Source organism: Maylandia zebra, linkage group LG23 (genome assembly GCF_041146795.1).
Source record: "Maylandia zebra isolate NMK-2024a linkage group LG23, Mzebra_GT3a, whole genome shotgun sequence".
Taxonomy (NCBI): Eukaryota; Metazoa; Chordata; class Actinopteri; order Cichliformes; family Cichlidae; genus Maylandia; species Maylandia zebra.
The window spans coordinates 15,985,586-16,007,744 of record NC_135188.1 but is presented as its reverse complement, the minus strand read 5'-3'; the positions used below and the strand labels follow the sequence as shown (position 1 = coordinate 16,007,744).

At 39.8% G+C, this 22,159-nt stretch overlaps 1 protein-coding gene across 1 annotated transcript in view; it reads left to right on the top strand.

Moving 5' to 3' along the window:
* The window catches only part of slc1a7b (solute carrier family 1 member 7b), a 51,616-nt gene that overhangs the window by 21,960 nt on the left and 7,497 nt on the right, over positions 1-22,159 (top strand). The window contains exons 3-8 of the mRNA XM_004552926.3: positions 3,303-3,518; positions 13,612-13,654; positions 13,755-13,986; positions 14,102-14,201; positions 17,337-17,570; positions 18,433-18,627. Coding sequence (XP_004552983.1) covers positions 3,303-3,518; positions 13,612-13,654; positions 13,755-13,986; positions 14,102-14,201; positions 17,337-17,570; positions 18,433-18,627 — 1,020 coding nt within the window. The remainder of the gene's footprint in view (positions 1-3,302; positions 3,519-13,611; positions 13,655-13,754; positions 13,987-14,101; positions 14,202-17,336; positions 17,571-18,432; positions 18,628-22,159) is intronic.

Below are 22,159 nucleotides of genomic sequence, written 5' to 3'. Positions count from 1 at the left end.
GATCCATCGATTGAACAGTTCATCTCTGTTTCTTTGTTAGCTCATCGAGTATCCGGTCGTTAAGTCTCCTTAGCCGTGTCTGGGCCTAAACTCCGCTGCAGGTCCATATATCAAACGATCACTATGGCATTACTGAGAGTTGAAAAACTGTCTAAAGTCTTTCATCTTTAATAAAATGATCAGCGTTCTGCTCTACCAGGTGTAACAATTGAGTTTACCATCCAGGCATCCATGAAAACAGAATTTATGACATTTAACAGAGTTAGAAGTTAGCAGGAAGTTAGCTCACTAGCTTCTATCTAAATACAATATAGCATGTCCTGACTGCGGGGTTTTTGAAACAAATTAAAACGTACAGCTCTGTTATCACTTCCAACATAAATGAAGACAGAAAACTAAACAGCCGTGACGTTTGTAGGGTTACTGAAGTTGGGCTAGCTGGTATATAATGATGTGCTACGTGACCGCTAGCGACACAGCTATGTTAGCATAATATAAACAAGCTAACTTTTTTTCCACTCGATAAAACTTAACGTGAGTGTTCTCGGTGGTCAGGAACAAATGTAATCACATGGCAGGATGCTGTAAAAGGACCAAACTTCAGCCAGGAGAACAACTGAGATAATCCATCCACAATACGAGGTTAGTCATTCATATACTGCTGCATGGGCTGGGCTGTAGTTACATCCTAAGGTTTTAAAAACTGAGCTTAAATAAATGATTAGCGGTAATAAAAGCCGAGGGAGGTCAACAGTGATCACTGACTGTTTTAGGAGCTTTTTGAGATCAAATAGAAGAAAATACATAACATTAAACATGTTAACAACACAAAAGCCATATTAAACGCTACTACTTTAGACCCGGAAGTAGGATTCGTCACGTCATCACTTAACGACCGGATAAACACCAAAGCTCTCACAATGTGTTCTCACACAGTGCCTGCTTATTGCTTCTCTTTATCTTAGCTCCGTAATATTAGCCACTATTAAAATATAAACCAAAGATCAAGGTCAGAAGTCTGGAGGGGTGGTAGTAGCACAGGTTTATAAACCTCACTGCTTTTTTTGTCATGTCCTTTTTAGATTTGTTTTCACCAGCTTGTCACTTTTTGAATGTGGACGCTAAAAGCTGTCTGGTCGGTTTAGAAAGTCATTGTGGTTTGGGTTAAAGCACACTCTTTCACACCAGTAACCTTCATGTTGAAAAATTATGTGTTGGAAGTGGGCCCATCTTACTATCATAACACAGAGATAAGCCTGTGGTTTTGAAAAAAAGTACATTATTTTATCCACTGAGAGTGAAAACTTTGTTTCTCTCCACAGAAAAGCCCTCTTTAGACTCATGTCCATAAAAATTCTCCTTTTTTAAAATGTCAGTGTGCTGCCTGCACATCTTTACAGTTTGTTTCATCTGCTCCATCTTATCTAAACTTATCTCTATTGGAGCTTTGCTCATGAATCTGTTTATATACCAGTAAAATTACTAACAAACATCCCATGTAAGGAAATGCTGTTTATTATTCAACATAAAACTAGCTCACTGAATAAGATTTTGCATGGAAAAAATACATTTTAAAAGCATCCATTTATTTTCTTATTTACTGAGAAATACAAAACGTTTCTTCATTAATCTTGTTTTGAGAATTTGTATGTAGTTTAATCTTTGGTTTTGATGATGGTTCTTTAAAGATTTGTCTCATTGCATTTCTCTTTTGTTTGCTTTCACAGATGAAACTAACATTTTTACTTTGAGGAATTTACTTTGAACATTCAGTATGTAGGATATGTCTAAATGATCACCGTCCTATTCAGTAGCTTTTGGAGCTTCCGTCATTGTTTTAAGGGGAAATGAAACTGGGAAACAAACCACAGCTTCCTGCATTTGAGTCCAGTGTTTTAACTAGCCATCCAACCACCTGATGCTCTTCTCCTATGTGTCCTTTGCTCTTTGCTGTCCGAATACTTTTTTTTTGTGTTGCGTGTTGTTACTAGATCAAAATGTACTCGCATGTAACGTGGAAAAAATGTCACAGAAAAATATTAGAATTTTTTTTAATACTACCAGTGGCACCACTGCCAAAGCTTAATTTTTATGTATTTACCAATAATAGCTTTCAAACTTCTGAAGTGCTTTTTATTGTTATTCACTCTTAGAAACGTAACAAAATAATATAAATTAAAAACTAAAATGGTAACATTTATGAAACACAAAATTTGTGCTGCTGCTAAAACTTTGGAGTTTGAATAAATTCATATTCGGAATATAAATACCTTGTGTACTCCTAGTTCAGAAGGAAATATCTGAAAAGTCTGTCTGTTCACAGCATGCAATATGAAAGTATATTAATAGAAAGCTTAGTGGGAGAGAAAAGTGTGGTAGGAAAAGGTGCACAAGCAACAGGGATAACTGCAGCCTTGAGAGGATTGTCATGAAAAGTTATATTTTATTAAGTCCTAAATGAATTCAGATATTTAAAAGAAGACTTTCGAGCACTTTGTGCTTCCATTTGCTGAGAAGATTTATGGAGCAGCTGATTTTCTTTTCCACAGGACTTAGGACCTGTCCACGCCACCAAAACTACTACCAAATTCTTTACTGACGATGTTATTGCTGTGCTTGATTGGCCAAGCTGTGGTTTATTGCCAAGAAGATAATAAAAAAATACCCAACCCAACAAAGTACAGACAAACTGAATGTTGCAATCAAAGCAACCTGGGCTTCAGTAACACCTGAGCAGCGCCACAATCTGATAACCTCTATGCCACACCAGAGTATTATTTTGAATTTACCAATCGGTCCATCCATCCAATTTCTTGCACTTATCCAATTCAGGGTCACAGGGGGAATGGAACCCAGCTACCATAGGGGCAGGGCACACCCTGTCTGTCAAAGGGCTAAAACAGTGACACAGACCACATTCACACTCACAGTCACATCTATGGGCAAATTAGAATCCCCAATTAACGCGACCCCACCAAGTGAATGACTGGGCTGTGTTAGGAAGCTGGAGAGTACCCGGAGAGAACCCACACAGACATGCTAACTCCACACAGAAAGTCACAGCCAGATGGTGAATTCAAACCCATGAATGAACCATCGATCATCCAGGACCCTCACAGAACATTTTTGTTCTATGTACATATACTATTTGTGGCGAGAAAGAGCAAGTTATGTTGCATACCATTACAATTTTGATTGGTGGAATATTTAATCAGTGTTAGAAACGAGTATACAAATCCAGGTAACTCAGAGGTGGAAAGGTTAAAATGCATTCAGTCCAAACTTCTTGTTTTTTCTTTCAGTTTGATGTCGGGACTGGCAGCTCTCGATGCAAAATGTTCCAGTCGCCTCGGTCTGATCACAGTATCGTATTACCTGTGGACCACCTTTGTGGCTGTGATCGTGGGGATCATCATGGTCTCCATCATCCACCCAGGAGGTGCAGCCCAAAAAGAGGACTCTGAGGACAGCAGCAAACCCATCATGAGTTCTGCAGATGCACTCCTGGACCTGATCCGGTGAGATTAGAACATTTGTCCAAGTTTTCTGAAGAATTATCTCCAGGCCATGAATTACACACAAATGCGACTTTGACTCATTTGATGGCAGTAGAAAGCACATACTGCTACAGTATGTGCTTTGTATGTGCTGAATTTAGCGTGTGCTGTGTGAGATGGCCAACAAAGGTGCGTTGGCTATCTCATGGATTGGAGATTATATATTGGAATTTCAGGAGCAGGACCAGGCCACCAAACACGCTCATTATGGATGTCATCTGTATATAGGTTCCCCCAGTTCTGCAAGCTGTTCATTCTCGTTTACGTGTCCCACCCTCCCTCCTTGTTCTCAATTTTTTAACTTCTTCACTCCTATGGGGATCTGCCAGGCCTGGGAGCCGTCGTCAGTCCCCTTCCAGGCCTTTCCCAAGCCGCAGCTCAGTTCATGTCCAAGCATTCACCTTTACCTACTAAAACGGTGACGTCGGCCCAGCTAGTGAATTTCTGTTCAGTTTAACCAGTGATTTAAGAATGAGGTTTGTTCTGTGGTCTTTACTTCATTCATGTAAACAAAGAGTCAAACTGAGTCAACACAGGCAGAGAAATCTCAACTTTTAGCATGGATACCAGACTCAAAAATACTGGCAAGATAGTGGAGGATAGGTACTCCAGGTCTTTTCTTTGAATCTTTCTCACAAACATGTAAACACCTGCCAAAATAATCAAAAGTTCCATTGCTGTAGTTCAAACTTCACCGTCTGTCTCGACAGCAGTGTTTTGACATGATGACACACACCCTGAAAACAGGTATATAGATTTTTTTTTTTAATAAAATAGCGTGGCAAGTTTCAAAAGTACGTTATTTCTTGGCGATTACTTTGAGCTAATAATTTAACCCACAATGGGTCGGTTAATGCTCCTCTCAGCTAGCGAAATTGCTTCTTTAATCATCAGAACAGATTTTATAACATAATTGGGAAATGGCTTTTACCGAGATCACCTTTTAACATGCATTAGGTAACATAATGTGCCGGGGAACGGTGGCTGCTGAAAATGGGGCTCTGTACACCTACATAGATAATCCATTAAGAATCACAAAGTATTTATTTTACTTGTCATTTTTTTACATCATAAATAAAGAAATAGGAAATGTGCTTTTCTTTCAAAACTTGCAGATTTTAAAGTGACCCTAAACTAAGGGTAAGTAGGTGATGGTGTGTTTGTAGAGCAGACACAATCCTGACCGCACCCTAGTTTTTCAGGCTGTTCGGATTTGTAACAAATCCCGAGAGAGGATTAAACATATTGGTTGTCTTAAACTATTCAGTTCCCGTATTCTGGGATGACTTCATTGTTGACTAAAAACCATTTAATCTTCTTTAATAGAAGATGGTACTCAGTTTCTCATAAGCAGTATCTGTAAACAGGACTATTAACTGTCACCTGGCGTGTCTCTGTATCTGTTTGGTTTTCTAATCCAAGCATCTGATTTCAGGCTGTTTATTTGGATGGTGAGTCTGAAGCCAGTAATCAGAGCAGTGACCTTAAAAACTCTGTCAGTAAAAACTAACTAATGGAAGTGTGGCATGTGTTTGAGTTTTTGGAGTTGAAGTCTGCAGTTCCACAGTTTGACATTCAAATACAATACTATAGTCCTTAGTGCTTTTGTGTAAACTATATTGAAATCTATTTTAGACATTAAAAATACTGTATCGTATTCTGTTTTATTCGAGATATTTCCTTTATGTCAAGTTGTCTGCAGCCAGTAAAATTAATAGAATTAAACAGACAGATAATAATAGAAAAAAATGTCCATATTGCCATGTTATTTTGACATTTTTGACAAAACAAAACTCACATGTACGTAGTCTAACCAATCCAATATTACATTTAGAATAGAATAGAATAGAATAGCCTTTATTGTCATTGTACAGAGTACAACGAAATTGGAGTGCCACTCCCTTGGTGCAAGTTTCAATAATAAATATAAATGTAAAATATAAAAAGTACAAAAAAACAATCGTAAGTACTCAAACAATAGTGTATGTACAATATATACAGGATAGCAGCATAATATAATGACAGTGACGGTATGGAATAGGTTCAATTGTTTTTGTGCTTATTTACTACGGTGATAGCTCTGGGAAAGAAGCTATCTCTGAATCTGTTTGTCCTGGTTTTATGTGACCTGTACCGTCGGCCTGACGGTAATAGTTCAAACAGTTGGTTGCTGGGGTGAGAGTGGTCCTTGATGATATTGCCAGCTCTGCTGAGGTACCGAGAGTTTGCAGTGACCTCCAGGCTGGGCAGAGAGCAGCCAGTGATCTTCTGGGCTGTGTTGATGACCCTCTGCAGTTCTTTCCTGTCTGCAGCTGAGCACCCTGCATACCATGTTGTTATGCCGTACGTTAGGATGCTCTCTATGGTGGCTCTGTAAAATGTCACCAGCAGCCTCTCCTCCAGGTTGTTCCTCCTGAGCACTCTCAGAAAGTGGAGACGCTGCTGGGCCTTTTTAACCACCGCTGTAGTATTTGCAGTCCAGGAGAGGTCATCAGATGTCTGCACGCCCAGAAACCTCATGGAGTGTACCCTCTCCACACAGCTCCCGTGAATGTAAAGTGGGGCCGGGTCTGCTCTGCCCTTCCTGAAGTCCAAGATAAGTTCTTTAGTTTTCGTGGTGTTCAGTTGGAGGTTGTTAACTGAACACCACTCAGTCAGTCTGTTGACCTCATCTCTGTAGTCCGACTCATCCCCCCTTGAGATGAGTCCAACCACTGTGGTGTCATCCGCGAACTTTATGATGGTGTTTGAGAGATGGGTAGGGGAGCAGTCGGATGTGTAGAGCGTAAACAGGAGGGGACTCAAAACACATCCTTGTGGAGACCCGGTGCTGAGTGTGATGGTGCTGGACCGGTGGGGGCCGAGTCTGACAGACTGTGGTCTATTTGTCAGGAAGTCCTTGATCCAGAGGCAGATGGGGGTGGAGAGTCCCAGGTGAGACAGTTTCTGGACCAGGATCTCCGGGATGATATGATTGAATGCTGAGCTGAAGTCCAGAAAGAGCATTCTCACATAGCTTCCTCGGTGCTCCAGGTGACTCAGCGCAGTGTGGAGCGCTATGGTGATAGCGTCCTCGGTGGAACGATTTGTCCTGTAGGCAAATTGGTGGGGGTCCAGAGTGGGAGGCAGACCGGCCCTGATGTGCTGACAGACCAGTCTCTCAAAGCACTTCATCACTACAGGCGTAAGTGTAAGTGTCCTGACAGGACAAGACTCAGCAGTCCACCTGCATCTTAAGGATAAAGGACACTCTTTCGAGGATGTCAATGTTCACATTTTGGACAGAGAGGACAGATGGTTTGAAAGAGGAGTGAAAGAAGCCATCTATGTCCACTGTGAGCGACCATCTTTGAACAGAGGCGGGGGTTTACGACACCAACTGTCTGCCATCTATAATCCAGTTTTGAGTTCCCTCCCCAGACGCCTTAACGCCCACTCACATCCTGGGCCATCTGACCTCAGGAATTCGCATGATAAGGTGGGGCCAGGTTTCACAAAGAGCTCACCCGAAACCCTGGCTGATTGGGACCCACACCCAGTTTCACACCTTGGCTCAGGCGATTAGAGGATCATCAGGGGGTCCTTTTGTCCCTCTGTGGGGGGATACTCCCACTAGGTTTATATCTGGGACTCTCCACCATTTGACCTTAGAACTGAAGAAGCTTCTCGGATGAGAGGTGAAACGTCTTCAAGCAACTTAAAGAAGTCCAGATGCTTTTCTTTGCAAGCTTCTTTGACATTAATGATGAATCAAATTATTTACTGTAGTTGAATCCAACATAATTTATTTAAGTTGATCCAACCCATGCAAATTACGTTAGTCCCACAAAAATACTTAATGCTGACAGAAAGCCATTTATTAATGTGAGAATCCTTCCCGTGATTATTTTAAGATCATTTTTTGGAGTGTTCAACAAAGTCTAGAGTTTGGATAACTAAAAAATTAATGGATTTATAAAAACTTTTACAGTTGTCACTCCATCCATCCTCTTATCTTTATTAGGTTCGTGGGGGGGCTGGAGGCTATCCCAGATGTTATAGGGCAAAAGGCAGGGTACACCCTGGACAAGTCGCCAAGTCTATCCCAGGGCTAACACAGAGAGACAATCAACCATTTGCACTCACATTCACACTTATCTGTAATTTAAAATCACCAATTAATCTGACCCCACTAACTACCTGTCTTTGGACTGTTGGAGTAAACCAGAGTACCCAGAGTGTCAAGAACTAAGGTTCACATGCAAAGATGGGGCCGAATACGAAATTCGCGGGAACTATGTATAGATTTATTTCTTTAACATAAACGATCAGGAACCACCAAGGAAACAAGAATATAACTCAAGCCGAGGAAATCGGGAACTGAAATGCCCTGGGAAGCTGTGATTGAGACCGTGGGAAGAATCAGAGTTGGGGGAGGGTGTCCGTGGGAAAAATCCTAGGAGCGAGAGTTCTCTCGCACACAGAACAGGCAGGACGACAGGCAGCGAATGTCTTCAACTGCCGGATGGCGACCGGGGCACAAGTGTGTAATATTAACACGGGTCAAAGAATACTTGAATAAACTCAGAGCTTAGGAGAGCCAAGTTACCACCAAGAGTGACTAACAGACTGGCATGGAGGAGCTGTCCGTGCTGGGTGAAATAGTCCTCCTGCAATTGCCTGGGATGGAATACAGGTGCCTGACCCGAGGGCATGGTCACCCAAACACTCCCCGGATACTGTTCTCACAGACCATGACACAGAGAGAACCCACGCAAGCACGGGGAGAACACACAAACACACAGAAACAGTGCTATGCATGAATACCCAGAGAGAAACCACTGCAAACTAGTCAGAACGTGGATTTGAACCCAGGACCTTCTTACTGTGAAGCAACAGCACTAACCACCATGCCAACAATCTAGGAAATACAGGAAAGCTATGATTTCCTGTATTTGATGCAGACTTTTTTTGTTTTTGTCCTTGACAGGTTAATCCACAATAAATAGCAATAGCATGCACGTGGTGTGTGTGTAGTTGTCTGCCTCTTATAACTCCAGTGATTTTCCTGCAGTTTGAAATCTTGTGCGATCTTGTGAATTTCATGAGTTCAGCAACTAACCACTCTCACTAGATTGTATCATGTCATCTCAACAAGAACAAATTAAGTTGTTGAATTTCATACAGATCCTTCATGATTTAATTACATTCATAGAAACATGAAATTATTGTGTTCAAATTACAAGTTGGACTTTTTAATGTAACAACCACCCAATTTACTTTTTTCGGTATACCAAAAAAAGTAGAGGTGGCTGCTCGACTTGACTGAGATGGATGCCTTCCTGAAACCACGATCCAAAGAGCGTGAGACTGAAACCCGTGCAGTGTCGCGGGATTTAACATTGCTATATTATTGACTTACTTCACTTGAACATGATATGAAGAATTTAATGCATATCATGTAGTTTCTACACTATACTTTAAAGCATGAGGAATTTGTGTTAAATACACGCAAGATGCTTACGTAAATCTAAGAGCTGGCCAATCCCTTTTTTTCAGTGTAACCATCACCCCACCAAGCTGTCAATCAGCACTAAAAGAAAAGTAGGAAAGCTATGATTACAAGGCTTGATACAGAATTTTCTTTATTTTTTTGTCCTTGACAGGTGTGTGTATGCTTTTCAGCCTCTTATAACCCCAGTGGTTTGAAATCTCATATGACCTTGTGAATTTTCACGAGTCAAGGCAAATACCTACTCTTCCTAGATTGTCATGGCATCTCAACAAGAATAAATAAAGTCACTGAATTTTATGCAGATCCTGCATGAATTAATTACATTTACCATAGAAACATGAAATTATTTTGTTCAAATTAAAGTTAGACTCCTGTAGATGTAACAACTACTCAATTTCATTTTTTTTTGAGTGTATCATTATGTCCTATTCTGAATTTCTAGAAAATACATGGCAGACCATTGGAGTGCATCTCGTTTGAGGTTTCTAACATTAGCAGCCTTCTTTTGAAATTTAAACTCTCCCCTTGATTTTAAAGTGAAGCCTGCGCTATTCATAGTGTATCAGTAATTCAAATGCAATTTCATTTTGTCAAATGTGCAAGTAATTAAAATTCTAAGTAAGGGCTGAGGTAAAGTGATGTTTTTTGGGATTATTATTATTATTATCAGACCTGATCAGACCTGAACATTAAGCGTGGTGTCTGTCTGGCAAAAGCATTGTTTTTCAAGTTACTTTTTGGAAAGCCAACCCCATGCTTGCATGAGAAGAAAGTTTAGCTTGAGCAACCAAAGGCAATTGGAAAGGGTTAAGGTGAGGTTTTGGTCAAGGTTTAAAAAAAACTGATGAAAATGAAACAGGATTATTACTCTAAACAACTTGAAAATGATGTGAGTTCAAGCTTCCCAAGTCGGTGCTTCCAACTTCTGAATTGCACAACTTCACCAACCGCAGGCAAACAATTCAATTTAGTTTGTTTAGATGAGAGCATAAATATCACTGCTTTGTATCAGACAACAGCCAAGGGTTTTTTTTACCCTGAAGTCATAATATGATATTCTTGTTTTTATTACGCACACTGTGTTCCAGCGTAAAAACCCAAGTTCAATTTGTTAATCTAATATTGATTTCAAAAATAGGAATGTAAATGTTTTAGAAAAAATGCTTGTTAGTACATAGTTTAATAAAGTGATAATCTTTAGTTGAGAGAACTTGGGTTTTTCACTTGCCAAGGAAACCGAGCCCACTGCATGTGTAGAAAGGAGACAGAGGAGTGGCTCAGTAATAATAATGAAAGTTGCAGATTTGCCTTTCCTGTTTTGCTCTTCTTTGTTTTATTTTTGTTTTTGTTTTGTATGATGTTTTTTTTTTTACTCATCTGTTGGCCTAAAAACAACCTTGCAGTTCATTCAAAATTATTCATGTTTTGAAAACAAGTGGGGAGTGACGAAAAGATCTCACTATTGCCAAAGCTTCAAATGGAAACATTTTGTCTGAACATGAAACACTGCCGGGTTTGACTAAACAGAGTATGAGTATGAATTTCTCTATATTAAGCATACGTGTAGGTTGAAAAACTACAATAATATACTGCAGTATCACTTTGTGTGAACCTTTTAACAAGAGAACATGCGATTCCTTAATTTTCTTTTTAAAGAGTTTTGAAGCCGATTTTGTAAGTTTTCTTTTTAGTTTGTGAATAGTTATGTTTGTGAATAACACATGCACGATGTGTTTTTTTGTTTTGGTCACAGAACACTGGATCGTCTCTACAGGGTGGGCCATTTATATGGATACACCGTAATAAAATGGGAATGGTTGGTGATATTAAAGTCCTGTTTGTGGCACATTAGTATATGTGAGGGGGCAAAATCTTCAAGATGGGTGGTGACCATGGTGGCCATTTAGAAGTCGGCCATCTTGGATACAACTTTTGTTTTTTCAATAGGAAGAGGGCCATGTGACACATCAAACTTATTGGTAATGTCACAAGAAAAACAATGGTGTGCTTGGTTTCAACGTAACTTTAGTCTTTCATGAGTTATTTACAAGTTTCTGACCACTTATAAAATGTGTTCCATGTGCTGCCCATTGTGTTAGATTGTCAATGCAACCCTCTTCTCCCACTCTTCACACACTGATAGCAACACCGCAGGAGAAATGCCAGCACAGGCATCCAGTATCCGTAGTTTCAGGTGCTGCACATCTCGTATCTTCACACCATAGACAATTGCCTTCAGATGACCCCAAAGATAAAAGTCTAAGGGGGTCAGATCGGGAGACCTTGGGGGCCATTCAACTGGCCCACGGCGACCAATCCACTTTCCAGAAAACTGTTCATCTAGGAATGCTCGGACCTGGCACCCATAATGTGGTGGTGCACCATCTTGCTGGAAGAACTCAGGGAACGTGCCAGCTTCAGTGCATAAAGAGGGAAACACATCAATTTCAAATATCCAGTGGCCTTGATGTTTCCATTGATGAAGAATGGACCCACTATCGTTGTACCCCATATACCACACCAAACCATCACTTTTGTTGTTCCAACAGTCTTGGAGGGTTCCATCCAATGTGGGTTAGTGTCAGACCAATAGCGGTGGTTTTGTTTGTTAACTTCACCATTCACATAAAAGTTTGCCTCATCACTGAACAAAATCTTCTGCGTGAACTGAGGGTCCTGTTCCAATTTTTGTTTTGCTCATTCTGCAAATTCTGTGTGCCGATCTGGGTCATCCTCGATGAGATGCTGCAGTAGCTGGAGTTTGTAAGGGTGCCATTTGTGAGTAGCTAATATCCGCCGAAGGGATGTTCGACTAATGCCGCTCTCCAGTGACATATGGCGAGCGCTACGCTGTGGGCTCTTGCTGAATGAAGCTAGGACAACCACTGATGTTTCTTCATTAGTGACAGTTTTCTTGCGTCCACATTTTGGCAAATCCAACACTGAACCAGTTTCACGAAACTTAGCAAGCAGTTTGCTAACTGTAGCATGGGAGATGGGTGGTCTTGTAGGGTGTCTTGCATTGAAATCTGCTGCAATGATCCGGTTACTGCGTTCACAGATATCAACACAATTTCGACCTGCTCCTAACGTGTTAACCTCTTCGACATGTCAATGGCTGTGAACAAAGAGAAACTTGTAAATAACTCATGAAAGAATAAAGTTACATTGAAACCAAGCCCACCATTGTTTTTCTTGTGACATTACCAATAAGTTTGATGTGTCACATGGCCCTCTTCCTATTGAAAAAACAAAAGTTGTATCCAAGATGGCCGACTTCTAAATGGCCAACATGGTCACCACCCATCTTCAGGAGTTTGCCCCCTCACATATACTAATGTGCCACAAACAGGACTTTAATATCACCAACCATTCCCATGTTAGTACGGTGTATCCATATAAATGGCCCACCCTGTATATCCGCTCTATATTTGATGAAGTGTGGGATTCCCTCAGGGTGTCCTTCAGAGGGTGCTTCAGGGGTACATTATTGTGGGCTGTGCTGTCCTTGTACAGCTACAGTGAGACCTTGGCTCTAAGCTCAGCCAAGGGGTAGAGGGTGTCAATTCGGTTGTCGCAGGTTCTAACAGATGATGTGGTTCTATTTGCTTTTTTTAGTGGTGACCTCCAGTATTCACTTTGCAGCAGAACGTGAAGCAGCGGGAATGACAATAAACCAATTAATCAAGTCTGAGGCTATGATTCTCGTTTGGGGTGCCAACTCTGGGGATGAGATACTGCCCCAAGTGATGGAGCTCAAGCATCTCAGGATCTTGTTCACAAGTGTGGGTAGGGTAGTCTGCAATGACAAAGATGCTGAGCTGATTTTTCAAAAAGAAAAGAGCCCTGAGTGTGAAAGTGAAGCTGATGATTTATCATTCAATCTGGTAGAGCACAAATAAATAAGATCACAGATACAATCAGCAGAAATGGGTTTCTTCCAAAGGGTGTTTGGGGTTTCCCTTAACAACAGGTCCTCCACATCAAAAAGAGTTGACTGAGCTGCTTTTGACGATGGCTTGTTGACCTGGAGATGGAGGCGAAGTGTTTTGGATATGTCCTCCTGGGAAAAATCCATGGGGCAAACTCTGGACACGTTGGAGAGAACAGTTCTCTTGACTTGTTTGGGAAAGCCTTTGCACCTTTTTGTAAGGAAGAGGTCATTGGTGAGAGGGATAATCAGCAGAAAATGGACGGATGAAATAATTATGTCTCCTGAGACTCCCTATCTTGGAAAAATTTCATGGTTTTATTTTCTCCATTACAGGCATCTGGCCTTCATTATTGCACAGTTTCAAAACGATGATAATTTTGTCCTTGGAATCAAGGACTAAATCACCCTAAAACATCTTCTCAGTATCTGACTCCATAAGAAAAGAGGAATGGATTAATATAGAAGAGAGTTCCTTTATGCAGATATTTCCAAAATAAGGTCACAGGAGGTCTACTGAGTTTGGTGTCTGTATGTATGCACTGCATTGGTCAGCTCAATTTTTTATTAGCTGGCATTGTGTTCAACCTTTTAGAACGATTCATTAAATGTATGCGCTTGCCTTGCAGCAACATGTTTCCAGCAAATCTGGTCCAGGCCACATTTCAGCAGGTATGACCTCTGATGACACAAACTGCAGTTTCAGATACAAAGGTTTACATTTTGTAGGACTTCTTTTATAAGAACAACTCTTTCTGTTCCTTGGCAACAGTATCGAACAAGCAGCAATTACATAATGAAGCCCAGACCGACAGTGCGTCAGGCCCAGTCAGAGTCCACCACACGGCGGGCACTCGTCTACGGTATTCAGGATGACAACGGAACCGACATCCAGAACTTTGCTCTTGACCTGACTCCGCCCCCTGATGTTCTCATACAGACACGAGAAGGAACAAGTGATGGAATGAACGTCCTTGGAATTGTTATTTTTTCAGCCACCATGGGTAAAAAAAATGCATTGTTCTTATCTGACATTTCTTGAATACATCTTGCCTGAAATAAAGAAATTTAAATGATTTTATCCATCATTGTTTCAGAGGTTTTTCTTTGTTTTCACAGGTATTATGTTAGGAAGGATGGGGCCAAATGGCAGTGCCTTGGTAAACTTCTGCCAGAGCCTGAATGAAGCTGTCCTTAGGATTGTCGCCATTGTTATATGGTAATTGTAAAGTATTATTTTTTCTACTTGAAAAAGCTATGAATGAAAGAATTTTCTAAGAAACATAACCAGCATCAGCCGTTTAGACAAGAACTCTACGTATTATCATCAGAATCAGGTTGAGACATGGTTAACCTTTCTTTCACTTTCTTTATTGGATGATTCAAAGTGAGAATGAGTCTGAGTGCAAATAGCAAATTATTATTACCTAATTACAAAGGAATATCCAAGTAAATCATTTTCAGAGAAACTGTTCTATTAAAAAGAATCGTGACGAACCTGAACTGCCTTATAGTCAGGATGTTATTGTTTGGAGGATCTTATTCTGTGATTAGAAAGTGTTTATAGAGCCACAGCATCTTATACAGTTCCAATCAAAAGTTTAAGACCACTTGAAAAAAATGGCAAAAAATCACATTTTGCATGGTTAGAGCTTTAACGTGCAAGTAGAAGAAATGGGAGTGTGACAAGACTTTTTTTTAAGTATGCAATTTATTGAAAACAACACTTAAGTTGAAACAGGCTGATTTACAGCTGATCAAAAGTTTAGGATCCCCCCCCCAAAAAAAACAAACAAAAAAAACAAACAAAACAAACCCAAAAAAAAAAAAGATATCAAAGTTCCAAACATGAACTCCGTAACGAGTAGTTCCACCGTTATTGTTGATCAAACAACAGAATTAGAATGACAACAACGGATTTTGAACTAAATTAACAGAATTAGAATGACAAGAATGGAATTTGAATGAAAAGAACTGAATTAGAATGAAATTAACAAAATTAGAATGAGAAAAACAGAATTAGAATGACAAGAACGGAATTTGAATGAAAAGAACTGGATTAGAAGGAAAACAATGGCTTTTGAACGAAAACAACAGAATTAGAATGACAAGAACAGAATTTGAATGAAAACACCGGAATTTGAAAGAAAACAACAACATTTGAATGAAAAGAACTGGAATAGAATGAGAACAACGGAATTTGAATGAGAACAACAGAATTTGAATGAAAACAACAGAATTAGAATGAAAACAACAGAATTTGAATAAAAAGAACTGAACTAGAATGGAAACAACAAAATTTGAATGAAAAAACAGGATTAGAATGAAGAGAATGGAATTTGAATGAAAATAACAGAATTAGAATGACAAAAACAGAATTTCAATGAAAACACCCAAAGTTGAAAGAAATCAACAAAATTTGAATGAAAACAGCAAAACTAGAGTGAAAATAACATAATTAGAATGAAAACAACAGAATTAGAATGAAAACAATGGAATTTGAATGAAAAGAACTGAATTAGAATGAAAACAACAAAATTTGAATGAAAAAACTGGTTTAGAATGAAGAGAACAGAATTTCAATGAGAACAGCAGAATTAGAATAACAAGAACGGAAGTTGAATGAAAGCACTGGAATTTGAAAGAAAACAACAAAATTTGAATGAAAACAACAACATTTGAATGAAAAGAACTGGACTAGAATGAAAAGAACTGATTTTGAACAAAAACAACAGAATTAGAATGACAAGGATAGAATTTGAATGAAAACATGGGGATTAGAATGAAGAATTTGAATGAAAAGAACTGAGTTTGAATGAAAAGAACTGAGTTTGAATGAAAAGAAAAGTTTTAGGATGAAAACAACGGAATTAGAATGAAAAGAAAAGAATTAGAATGACAACAACGGATTTTGAACTAAATTAACAGAATTAGAATAACAAGAACGGAATTTGAATGAAAACAGAAATTTGAATGAAAACAACAGAATTAGAATGAAAAGAACTGAACTAGAATTGAAACAACAACATTTGAATGAAAAAACAGGATTAGAATGAAGAGAATGGAATTTGAATGAAAACACCAGAAGTTGAAAGAAATCAACCAAATTTGAATGAAAACAACAGAACTAGAGTGAAAATAACATAATTTCAATGAAAAAACTCGCACGTAGAAAACATCTCAGGTGGGATCTGCTTGTCATGCAAGTAACGTTGGAAACCATCAGAACCATTAAGGTTACATTTTTTTCTCATCAGAGAATAAAACTTTCTTCCACCTTTCAATGTCCCATGATTGGAGCTCTCTTGCAAAATCCAAACGGTCAGTTCTGTGGCATTCAAGGAGACGAAGCATTTAAAGCCGTTTTTAAAGCCCTTCGGTCTCAGATGCCCTCTGATGGCTATGGGGCTGCAGTCAGAACCAATAATGGCCTTAATTTGGGTCAAGGATCGTCCAGTGTCTTGATGGACAGCCAATTGGATCCTCCGGCTCAGTGCTGGATAAATTTTGGCGGGTCTTCCAGAATCATTTAAAAAATTCGAAATGACTGTCTGTGTGTGAGAAACTCTGCTTATGCTCAACTCTGTTAGTTCAACATCAGAATGTCATGACAGTGTGACTACCTGACAGAAAATGACAATGAATCCAAATTTTTGCATAGATTTGGGCTTGTAAAGGCATGTGGTACTAAACTTTTGATCAGCTGTTAAACAGCTGTTAAACTGTTTCAGTTTAAGCATTCTTTTCAATGAATTGAATACTCAAAAAATGTTTTGTCTCACTCCCATTCCTTCTTGTTGCATGTTAAAGCTCTATGCTATATTTGGAACCTTGTTAAGATCGAACCATGCAAAATATAATTTTTTGCCATTTTTCAAGTGGTCTTATACTTTTGATCGGGACTGTATATGCACATTAATAAATATTAAAAATGTGTCAATCTAATATCTACACATTAAGTAGGATTAATTCCACCATTATAATCTGGTCATTTATCCTAGTATATTATGTTATGTGTATGCAGGTATATTGTAATTTAATAGTTTTTTCAGAGAAAGAAAAAATAAAGGATTTAGTCTTAGACAATCCTGTCACTCTTACTTTTAAAGCTCAATTGCTAAAACTAACTAGCTCCTTCTTGTCTAGATTTCTTGTCTGGTTGTCATTCAGCTGACTGATGGTTGGACAGACTGCACGCATATGTTCACATGCCCCTAATCTAATTATTTTTTTTAAAAGGACATTGGTGTTTCTTAGTGTAAAACTCTGTGTATGGCTTCTTTTCTCCCACCATCTCATAAAATCTAAGACTTATAACTGTCATTTTGACACTTGATTGTCTTCATCTCCTCAGGTATTTTCCATTTGGTATTGTTTTCCTGGTGGCTGGAAAGATCCTGGAAATGAGTGATCCCTCAGCCATGGGGAAGAAGCTCGGTTTCTATGCCATCACTGTGGTGTTTGGTTTGGTGCTGCACGGCTTGTTTATCCTGCCTGCTATGTACTTCTTCATCACCAAAAAGAGTCCCATTGTTTACATACGGGGAATCCTGCAAGCCCTGCTCATTGCACTGGCAACCTCCTCCAGGTAAAGAAACTTATTATAGAGAGAATGAATGCGTTACAAAAGGAAAACATCAGTAACTCATTTTATCATCTCATATGTGAGTCAAAATAAAACATCCCCGAGTCTTAACAACACTTATTCTTTTCTTCCTTTTTACTGGAACCTTTACTGTGAAAAATCTCAAAGGGCTGTTGGCTGATCAGAAAACATCTGGTGTGTGGGAAGAGAGGGAAAAGTAAAAGAGCATTCCACGTGTCTTTAAACAGACTCCACTGATGCTTGTGTATCATGTGTGCATGCTGACAGATCATATTCTATAACAAAAACAGGCTTTAGTTTTAATTTAGATGACCATGTCAGTGTTTTTGCATGTATTTGGCAGACATTGTGTTTGCTGTGGTAGATCTGTGACTGCCTTCATTTGTATCTCGTGTGTAAACGAATGAAAACAAGTTGTAGGTAGGGAAGCTCTAAAGTGAAAAACACAACAGTATACTTTAGAAAATGCACCTCAACAATATGTGATTTGACATAAACTGGTTAAACCTCTCCAAAAGCACTGCTATGGTCTATTAATGTTTTCTATTCTATTTTCTATTCAGTTTTAAACAAATCATTCCTTGTTGCATACGCAGACTGACAAAGACGGAGTTCTTCTGAGGTCTTTGGGGTCAGATTGGCTTCATCACGCATGCATGTGTTTGCTAGACTCAGATTAGTAAAAAGCATCTGCTGCATGCTGTCATGCAAAGCATTATTATTCTTAGTCAGCATGAATGAACAGATTGTGTTTGTTTGCATGCATACCTGAGAGAAATTAGGAGGCTTCATATTTATTTTTTTTATTAGCTGTCCTCTCTGTCTTTTTCTTCGTTTTCCTCAGCTCAGCCACTTTGCCTATAACCTTCAAGTGCCTCTTAGAGAACAACCACATTGACCGTCGCATCATCCGTTTCGTGCTACCCGTGGGTGCAACCATCAATATGGACGGCACCGCTCTCTATGAGGCTGTTGCAGCAATATTCATTGCACAAGTTAATAATTATGAGCTGGACTTCGGTCAGATCATCACCATCAGGTCAGTAAACCTTTTTTAAATGTAATTTTAATTGACTTTATTTATTTTGACAAAGCCATGTAAGTATCATTGAATATTTTTAGTCATTCATATGCTTTACATTAATCACGCTGGAAGTCCTGGGCCCTGTTTCAGGAAGCCGGTTTAGTGGAAAAACTGAGTAAGTATACCCTGAGTTAACGAAAACTCTGGGTTTTCGGTTTCACAAAGCGAGTTCAGATGAAGCCTCAGTGAGTCACTATGACGACACACTCCGTGAAGCTAACCTGCCCCCTAGCAGGTTTACTACAACTAACCCTGACTGTCTCCGCCCCTTTGTCGGAAACCTGACAGTAGGAAGTGTCGGACATGGCGTGCCCCTTCCTTGAAGAGCCAGTAGATCGTGAAGCCCAAATTCTCCGCAGAGCTCTCCGCCGGGAGAGAGTGATCAGAGCGCGTTTGGACATTTTATCATTTCCTGATGATTTTCTGTGTGAACGTTACCGTTTCTCAGCACAATCTATAAGTTATTTGGATAACATCCTCAGGCCATATATTACGCATGTGACACATCGTGGACATCCTCTCAGTTCTGTACATATTATTTGTATTGCACTTCGGTTTTTTGCAAACGGGAGCTTTCTGTATAATATTGGTGATGCTGAGCACGTTTCCAAGGCTACCGTCTGTCGGGCAGTCAGGAATGTTACAGTTGCACTGAAACGTCTCCTCGTCTGTGGTGTTCCCCGGTCATAGACCCACAAGATTTATCAAAGAGGGATGCCACAAAATTGCAGGTATCAGGATGACCAAAACTTAATTTATGATGTGGTGCTACTTGGACTACTACTTAAATTTTACATTTATTTTCACGGTTCCCAGGCGTGATTGGCTGTACAGATGGCACTCACATTCCAATCATTGCTCCTTCAGTAAATGAAGGAGACTATGTGAACAGGAAGTCTTTCCACAGCATTAATGTGCAGGTACATAGTTCCCTGTAGCATGTCAAACTAACAAATTATTTCATTATAGTAATGGATGCTAATTTGTGTTCTCTGCACTGTGAAGATCATATATGATGCTGCCAACATTATCACAAATGTGGAAGCCAAGTGGCCAGGCTCTGTCCATGACTCACAAATATTCCGTGAATGTACACTGAGCACAAAATTTGGACATGGTGAGTTGAGAATACTTTAAAATATATAAAGACCAATTGCTTCAGGGACATTTGAACTGAAGTGTATCCTTCTGTCTTAGGAGAGTTCACTGGCTACTTGCTTGGTGATAGGGGGTATCCATGTTTACCCTATTTGCTTACCCCTTACCCTGACCCTGAACCGGGCCCACAGCAGCGATATAATCTGGCTAATTGCAGGACAAGAGCCAGAATTGAAATGACTATCGGAATGCTTAAGGCCCGGTTCCAGTGCCTGCAAAGACTCAGGGTCACCCCAGAAAGGGCATGTGACATTATTGTGGCATGTGTGATTCTTCACAACATTGCCACAATTAGAGGAGAACACTGTCCTTCTGAACCAGACATCAGCAGTGATCCAAACCATGAACATCCTGACCCTCCCACGGACATACAAGATGGAAGAGCAGTCAGAGACACCATATGTCACAATCATTTCTTTTGACCCATCACCTCAACATGTTGAAAGAAGAATAAACAGATTTTTTGTTCAACTGGCTTTATTGGTCGCCTGTGTTTCCTGTACACAAAGTATTAAACCTCATAAAGTGTCTCTGTTGCTTCCTCCTCTGTAACAGCTGTCAATGTTTCTTCATTATTTTCCTGTAGTAAAGAAGTTAACAACATTGCTGTTCTACTGTAAACTCATATAATCTGTGGAGTATTACTCACAACTGCATGTTGGTCTGGCTCAACAGGAGGCTGCACCAGATGCAGTACACCATCACCATCAACTGATAGAATATGAGGTTTATACAGGTCACTTATAACTTACAAGGGACCAAATGGCAATTAACAAACATACCAATCACCTTACACTTCATTGTCATTATGCTCTCAAAGACAACCAAGCCTGAGGCAAGGCAAAATCAGTAGGAAAATAACTTCACTACAAAATAATCCATTATGGTAAAGAGTTTATCAAATGAATGAGTAGCACTGCAAAGGTGACTGTGAAGAAAGGATGTATGCACATCATGTATTATTTTGAATTTACCCCCTATGTAGGCACTTGTGTCTTGCGGGGTTATTGACTCAGAGGATGTCCCCGCAGAGATGCCTTCGGCCACAGGGCGCCCACTGTTTTGGCTGAGGGCCAACTGCTCAGCCTCTGTGAGTGGTGGTGGTGGAGGACCCCCACCTGTTTTTCGGGCCTCCGCTTTTTTTCTGTTGGCTATAACGGGGTCACATTTGAGCATACAGAGTAAGCAAATATGTACTTGTAATGTGCTCAGATAATTTCAATAATTACAGAAAGAAAATTAATGTAGCCTCTAACTGCAATTGATTTACATAGGACAAACAGACCAAGCACTATGGCTCATAATACAATTACACCTTACCTGTTTGGACTATATTTTTATATTTCATTTTTACTTGCTGCCAGGAACGTTTGGGGCCTGTTGGGTTGCACCTGCGCTCACATCACGTCACAAAATAAAATGTATAAAATAACAAATAAAATAACATATGATAAAATAACGTGTTAAATGGGTGGAAATCCCTAGATCAATGTTTATATTAACACTCACGCATTGACTCTGTCGGCTATGTTTTGCCATGCATGCTCCCTTTCTTTTGCAGCTGAGGCTGTGTTACTTTTTTTCTGAGAAATTTGCATGTTATCAGCATATGCTGCCATCAGAATTTCGGCCTCAAGCGCTGTGAAATACATTGACCGCGCCTTCTTTCCCTCCGTCTCCATGGTGACTCGCTTAATCTGTGCTCCGCTTATCAGGGCTTTATGTATCCTCGTCCGCGCGCTTCACTTGGGGTTAAAGCAACTCCGCGTTGATTGAACTAATTGTTATCAGCCTTTCTGAAACCGAATATTCCGAGTTGGACAGTTCAGGGTTACTCAACCCTGAGTATCGTTTTTCACTCTGAGTTTTCTAAACCGGCTTCCTGAAATAGGGCCCTGTTCTGATCAGAGGGCTGCACTAACTCAGAGCAAGCATCACCTTCTGTGTCAAACTTAACCACCTTTCATGTCAAGGATCATCTCTGGTGGTTAGACCTCGGTGTCAGGCTTAATGACCGAACAGCAGGTTTCAATTGAAGGGCTTGCAGTGTCCAAAACAGAAGGTATTTATCTTGCAGTGCACCACGAATTTGTTCAGGAGGTGGTGAGGAGATTTAGTGTACCATCCTGCGTTTTCTGAGGAAAAACATTCGCTACAAACCACCTGAACTGTGATACGTAAAATCGTGTTTTACGTATCACACAACACACTGAAGTTGCAGGAGTGGGTTTTTTTGCCACATCAACACAATGCTCATCACCACAACACCCTGTTCATCAGATTTGTCTCTCAGGGACTTATTTTCCTTTCACAAAATAAAATTCAAGTT